We start from the raw sequence: 7,046 nt of genomic DNA, 5'->3' as shown, positions 1-7,046 counted from the left end.
CGGAGCGGGAGCGTCCCGGGGCCGGGAGGGGACCCGGTCCCTCCGGCACCCCGGGTGACGGGGGCCTAATTCCGCTCCCTGCCGCCGATGCCGAGCGGTTTCAGAGCCAAAAATAAAGCCCGGGATCCCAGGAGGCGGCCGAGCCCGCGGGGGGTGATGCTGGGTTGGTCGCTGCCCCCGTGAGTGAGATCGGCCCGTCCCTGGGGACAGGCTTTGGTTCCGAGGGCAGCGGAACGTTCTTTTGTGGCTGTAAACACAAGCAGTGATAGCACAACCATAACCCCCCCGTTGCACCCCCGCTGTGTCACCTCCGACACGGGATGGGGGTCCCTCCTCCCCGATTCTGGCAAGGACTGACAGTCGTTTTTCCTTTTAGAATAGGAAAAGTGGGAAATCAGAAGCGAGTGGTTGGAGTGCTGCTGGGCTCCTGGCAGAAGAAGATCCTGGATGTGTCCAACAGTTTTGCAGGTGAGTTCGGGTGCCATTCTCCAAAGCCACTGAATGATTTAGTGGATGGATTGTGTTGGGGGTTTTGAAGAAGCCCTTGATCCATCCATGTACAGATCACCTCATGTCCAACAACAAACGCAAACTGCTGTCAACACCCCTAAGTAAACTTCACTCACCTTTAGCAGCCAAAAATACCCAGATCCAGAGCATTTCAATAAACATTTTAATTCAGGAAGTTGGATTCTTAAACACTGGTGTTTTGTTTTACTCCCAGTACCCTTTGATGAGGATGACAAGGATGATACCGTGTGGTTCCTGGACCATGACTATCTGGAGAACATGTATGGAATGTTTAAGAAGGTCAATGGTGAGTTGAGATCTTCTGATAGTCAGGGATACGCTCCCAAAAACTTTCAGGGCTGTGGGAAAGGGAATTCCTATTAATCACCGAATCCTTAAGGCTGGGAAATACCTATAATATCATCAAGTCCAACCATCAGCCAGCACCGTGTTCTCCACTAACCGTGTCCCACATCCACATGGTTCTGAACACTTCAGGGATGGGACTTGCATCTCGAGGTGTCAGATGTGCAGGCTGTCAGACCCTGAGAGCCACACAATTAACAGAAGCTGTTAATTACCCATGAAGGGGCCAGGAGAAAAGCTGTGACGGTGATGAGTGAGTGCGGTCACTGCTCAAGCCATGGCCTTGTAATCCACCTCCCTCTCCTCCACACAGATCAGACTCTCACCCTCCATCAGCCCACCCAGTCTCTGCCCAGGTCTCCCTGCTGGGGCCTCCCCCAGTTCTGATTCCAAATCCTTTCTGGTTTTGCTCAGCCAGAGAAAGAATCGTGGGGTGGTACCACACAGGCCCGAAGCTGCACAAGAATGACATTGCCATCAACGAGCTGATGAAGAGATACTGCCCCAACTCTGTAAGTGGGGCCACCTTTGGCCTGTGGGGTTGTTCTTGTCTCTCTGTCCCCAAAAGGGGCGTCTGGGAAACCTTCTCCCCCACTTTTTTTGCTGGTGACACAGCTGTAAAGTCATTGAGGAACTGGGATCAGGAGTTTCTTGCATCATTGTCTCAGTGCCTGAGGTTACGCCTCTGAGCAGCCTTGTGCTGGTGCTGAGGAGGGAAGAGCTGGCTTGGGTATTTTTTCCCTACTCCTTGACTGGAATCCAGTTGTCTGTACGTTTTCTTTCTCTCCAAGGTGCTGGTGATCATTGATGTGAAGCCAAAGGACCTGGGGCTGCCCACAGAAGCCTACATCTCCGTGGAGGAGGTCCATGATGTGAGTGTTCACTCTGTGAAGTGTCACAGTCATGGCTGGGAGCTCCTGGAGGCTGCCCCTCGTGGGTGGCACTGGCTGCAGGTGCTCCCAGCTGTGCCCAGTCACTGTGGGCCTGCCCTGAGCAGCTCACACAGACAAACAACACCCAGCAGTGAGTCACTGTAATTGCTGCACTTAAATTAATTCTGGATGCATATAAAATATTGCATCTTTTTGCCTTTCTGGGGCCTTCATTGCAGAGCAGGAGCTGCACTCCCAAAGTACAACGAGGTTGGATCAGGCAAGAGAGAAATAACTGTGATATTTAGATTTTCCATTGCTCACCCCCAGGCACAGACTAGCAAAATGCAGAAATGGGAAGTTTGCCAGAGCAGGAGAGATTGCTGGGGCAGTCAGTGACACTGATTAAATCAAGGACATCCCAGCTAGAGCTGTTCCTCTCAGATCCTTGTGGCCTGTGTAGGGTTGCTTTTCGGGTTTCCTTGGTGCAATCCCTCAGCCCCTGGCTAGAATCCCCATTTGTGTGTCCCTTTAGGACGGCACCCCGACCTCCAAGACCTTTGAGCACGTGACGAGTGAGATTGGTGCAGAGGAGGCTGAGGAAGTGGGAGTGGAGCACCTGCTGAGGTGAGGGGACAGCTGTCCCGGGCCCTGCCACGCTCCCAGCGGCGTTGCCACTGCCCGAGGAGCACATCAAACACGTGGCACAAATCCTGGAGCCTGGCTGCCATCAGCCCTGCTCACACAGCTAATCCCCATTCTCTCTGGGTTTCAGGGACATCAAGGACACCACAGTGGGCACGCTGTCCCAGCGGATCACAAACCAGGTCCATGGCTTGAAGGGACTGAACTCCAAACTTCTGGACATCAGGAGCTACCTAGAGAAAGTAGCCCTGGGCAAACTCCCCATCAACCACCAGATCATCTACCACCTCCAGGACGTCTTCAATCTGCTCCCAGACGTGAACCTGCAGGAGTTTGTCAAGGCCTTTTACCTGAAGACCAACGACCAGATGGTGGTGGTGTACCTGGCCTCGCTCATCCGCTCCGTTGTGGCCCTGCACAACCTCATCAACAACAAGATTGCCAACAGGGATGCGGAGAAGAAGGAAGGACAGGAAAAAGAAGAAAGTAAAAAGGAGAGGAAAGATGAGAAGGAGAAGGACAAGGAGAAGAGTGATGGCAAGAAAGAGGAGAAAAAGGAGAAGAAGTAAAAGGTGTAGCTTTTTTATTTGTAAATTAAAAATCTTGTAAACTAAATCCCTGGTGCTGGGGTCTTGTATGATGTGCTCAGCACTCTGCTCCTCCTCACCCAGGCAGGGTTGGGGGGGAGCCATGTGGAGGCTTTTGATTTGATTATGCTGTTATACAGCACTTCTCCTTCCCCCAGTGTGTCTTTGGGGGTGTTGAGGCCTCAGCTCACGCACACTCTGCTCTCACTGAGCATATTCCCATGTTCAGGGCTAATCCTTTGCCATCAGCCAATTTTGTGCATCACAGCCATCCCTGTGTTTAACTGGCTCTGTGCCCCAGCCCCTCGGGGTGTGGCACAGCTGGGATGTTGTCACTGCTGTCACACCTCTGCCTCCCTGGGGACAGCGCTGGTGGCCCTGTCACCCCTGGCCGGAACCAAGCAGCTCTAGGGGCTGCAAGAGGCTGAGCCTGGGGAGGCACTGGGGCCATCATTGCTGACACAGAGCAGGCAGGGACAAAATCCATGGGATTTGTGATCCCAGTGCTGAGCTCCGGATGCCATGATGGCCCTGGAGCCCCAGCCCTGCACAGACCCCACCCTGGGAGACACACAGTGACCCAGGACAGGCGCAGACCTGGGACATAGGTGACCCAGGAGACACAGAGGGACCCAGGAGACACAGGGGGACCCAGGATAGGTGCAGACCCAGGGACACACACGGACCCAGGGCACACAGGGACTCAGGACACACAGGCACACCTCGGCAGCTGCTTTGTCATTTATTGCACACGAAGCCGCGCAGGGCCGTGCAGGACTGGCTGTTCCCAGCCCGGAGCCGTTGCAGGGTCCTGTCTCCACAGCCCCCGGACACACGGACACAGACAGGCCGGGTCTGTCGCCCGCACCCACGGGGAGGGACAGAAGTGACAGCCAGGTGATCCCGCCCTCCTCGCTGCAGAGGGAACACAGGAGTGTGGGCAGAACCCAGGATCTGAGCAAAGGCCGGCAGGGCCCCGGCAGTGCCCGGAGCCCCCGAGGCTGCTGTGGAGCACCAGCTCCGAGCAGAAACCACATCATTTAAATACAACTGCCCAGGGGCCACGGGCTGCACATGGGGACACGCCGGGGACACGCTCAGCCAGGCTCTGGCTCCAGTGGCTGCGGATCTGGCCTGGCAAGGGGCTGTCCTGGCGCTCAGGTGGTGCACAAGAGCCCCTCAGAAGCATCATCCTGGGGGTCCCTGTCACTGCTGCTGAATGCTGGCTGCAGGCTGGGGCCCAGAAGTCAATCTGAGAGCCATTTTCCCCCTCACCTGCCACTACCAAAATGCCATGAAAGGCAGAAAACACGAGGGGGAAGAAGAGCATCTCCCAAATACATAACTGTGTCTGTGGAGGGGGCTGGGGAGCCCCGGTGCCCCCTGTGCTGCCCCCCAGCCCCTCTGCGCCAGCCCTCGCAAGCCAAGCCCTTGTGTCCTCTCCATCACACCTCGGATTTCCTTAGGGAGGGAAACACAGCCCCGTTCCCCCGGGGCCGTGTCAGTGCAGAGCTCGCCCAGGAGCAGAAGCCACAGTGTCCACAGGGGCCGTGCACATCCCGGGGAGGGCTGGGCCCTGGGCACCGGCCGGCAGCGCTCCGGGAACGCCCCACAGCTCCATCACTCCTGTCCAAACCCTTCCGTCTCCTCGATGGCGTAAAGCAGCTTCTCCTTCAGCTGTTCGTAGCTCTTGTAGGGAGGGAGATCCAGGCGGTTGAAGCTGGGGAGAGAGCCGAGGCTGGGCCAGGCCAGGAGCAGCAATCCCACCCCATGGGATGGAGCCCCGTGCAGCCCCACAGAGTCCCCCGTGTCCCCACACTCCTGCCAGGCCCAGGGGCAGTCCCTTACCACGTGTGACTCCGTGGCAGCCACGTCTCTTTGCCAACTTTATCGATGCAGAATTTCTGGGGCCCGTTGCTGCCTGTTAATGAGGAGCACAGCAAAGCTCTTTACACGAGCAGGAGCTGAAAAAGAAACCCCTCCCACACACTGAGATCCACCATCATGGCCCTACAATCCCAGGGTCACACAGGACATAAATCCATGGCAGCAATCCCTGCCTGTTTGCACAGAGGATGTTCAAAAAACAAAGGAGGAAAAACCAGCAGCACAGAGGGGCAAGAGCACCACCTCTGAGCACGACGGTTCCATACCAAGTGCTACAACTCATTGATCTGTAAACCCTCAGGATTGTGCGAGTCCATCCAAGAGTTTTAAAGGACCTGGCACAGCAAGTCTGAGTCACTGAGGTGGCTTTTTAACACAGTGGGAATGCTGGAGAGATTCCAGGGGGTGGAAAAAGCTAATATGCCAGCAAGAACAACTGAGTGGGTTAAGCAAGCTGGTTGGCTTAACACAAATGCCAGTAAAGTCAGGGAAAGGCTGGTATAGGCCCCAAAAAGCAGTAAATTAAAGGAAGAGTGGAACCACACTGTGGTTTTCTGAAAAAGAGGCTTTGTCGCACAAGAATGAAAATTGAATCAGAAATCCAATCTCATTCAGACTGAGATCACAAACCAGCCCAACAAAGTTAACCCTGGTGGGACCCTTTGGTCGCGGCCAAAGAACGTGTGTGGAAATGGCACACCACCAGAGCACTGTGCTCAGACCTCACAGCTGCTGTCCTGCTCTGTGCTGCTGTGAGCTCTGTGTGGGGACAGGGACAGGAAGGTGCCACCCCCAGGACACACCGATGAGCTCAGCAAAGCCCCCGACGGGCAGGCGGCAGGTCCCCGTCACGAACTGCAGCAGCCGGATCCTCTTCTCATTGTCCATCTCCTTAACCACCTGCAGTGGAACGCAGCAGCTGAGTGGGATCCTGGTCCCATCCTGCAGGATGGCTCCTGCCAGGGCGCCCCACACCCTCAGCTGGGCTCAGACTGACCTGCCAGAACCACTGGATCTGTTTGCTGTTCTTGGTGTAGTGCCTGTAGATGGTATTTTTCTGCCAGTCGTTCATGTCGATCTCCTGCATCCCGCACAGCATCAGCTGGGGACAGGGGACACTCAGCAGGGGACAGACAGGGCCCTGCACCCCTGCTCTGAGCACCAACCTCTCTGGTGCCAGCCTTCACCTGGCCCAGGGGCCAGCACTGAGGTGTCTGGTGCAAATTCCTCCCATCCAACGGGATGTTCTTTTGCCAATGGATCCAACGAGCCACCCCAGGCCCAAAACCAGGGGCTGCCATCAGCCAATGGGCACAGAGCATGAGCAGGGTCACCACGTGCCACTACCCATCCACACCCCACCCCAGGTGCCAGCTCACCTCCAGCTCCTTCTCGTCGAAGTAGCGCAGCCACTCCAGCGGCACCACCTCGTTGAAGCCGTCCAGGAACGCCTTGGTCTGCTCCTCCACGCCCCGCGTGAACCTCCAGTCCGTCAGCAGCCTGGGGAGGCAGAGGGGTCGGCACAGAGCCAGCACTGCTGGCCTGGCCTGGGGAAAGCCCAGGATCCCTCCCACCAGCAGGGAGGGCCCCGGGAGTGTGGGGAATGGGAGAGGGGCTCCCTCAAAGCACCAGGGCTCCCCTCAATTCCCACTGCTGGGTTTCTGTCTCTGCCCCCCAACCTGTGAGCAGCATTCAGCCCCGAGAGTGGCCTTAGGAGCTCCAGGGGTGCAAACCACATCCCCTGGCTGGAGCTGAGCTGGCCCTGGCAGCCCCCAGGCAGGCAGGGGGAACAGCCATGGGAAGGGAAAGCAGCCTCAGCCTCTCTCCCCTCTCCTTTTTCCTGAAAGTACTGGCAACTGCCCAGCCCTCGGCAATCCAGACCGAAGCAGAGCTCGGCCAGCCGCGCCAGCCCGCGCTTGTCACAGCCACGTAGCCCAGGGAAGCGGCCACGTCCCAAGCCCCACGGTCCCACCCCTGCAGCCACTGGGGGCGGGTGCCTGACAGGACCCTTGGGACAGCCACTCACATGATGTACTCCTCCTTGTTCTCCTCCGTCACACGGATGCTCTCACCGCCCTCCTTCAGCTCGTGGGTGGTCACCTTGCCCAGGATCTCCATGTCCTGGATGAAGTACAGCTCCAGGCCGCACTCCTCCAGGCTGTTCTCCCTGGGGGGACAT

The 7,046-nt window shown here is 57.0% G+C and overlaps 2 protein-coding genes across 2 annotated transcripts in view; one reads left to right on the top strand and one right to left on the bottom strand.

The window, feature by feature from the left end:
• The first annotated feature begins 85 nt into the window (after nt 1-85).
• On the top strand, nt 86-3,008 carry PSMD7 (proteasome 26S subunit, non-ATPase 7). Its single transcript, XM_005424847.2, has 7 exons — nt 86-179; nt 377-468; nt 725-817; nt 1,291-1,388; nt 1,668-1,748; nt 2,284-2,375; nt 2,524-3,008. Exons 1-7 carry the CDS (start codon nt 88-90, stop codon nt 2,960-2,962), a joined length of 987 nt encoding a protein of 328 aa, XP_005424904.2. The 5' UTR covers nt 86-87; the 3' UTR covers nt 2,963-3,008.
• Nucleotides 3,009-3,703: 695 nt separating this feature from the next.
• The window catches only part of WWP2 (WW domain containing E3 ubiquitin protein ligase 2), an 18,455-nt gene continuing 15,112 nt past the window's right edge, over nt 3,704-7,046 (bottom strand). The window contains 6 exon segments of the mRNA XM_031060148.1: nt 3,704-4,700; nt 4,829-4,901; nt 5,671-5,767; nt 5,865-5,969; nt 6,247-6,367; nt 6,894-7,034. Of these exon segments, the coding sequence (XP_030916008.1) occupies nt 4,601-4,700; nt 4,829-4,901; nt 5,671-5,767; nt 5,865-5,969; nt 6,247-6,367; nt 6,894-7,034 (637 nt within the window). The 3' untranslated portion in view covers nt 3,704-4,600.

This window comes from Geospiza fortis, unplaced genomic scaffold (assembly GCF_000277835.1).
Source record: "Geospiza fortis unplaced genomic scaffold, GeoFor_1.0 scaffold102, whole genome shotgun sequence".
NCBI lineage: Eukaryota > Metazoa > Chordata > Aves > Passeriformes > Thraupidae > Geospiza > Geospiza fortis.
The sequence above is the reverse complement of the archived record's forward strand: the minus strand, read 5'-3'. Positions and strand labels throughout refer to the sequence as shown.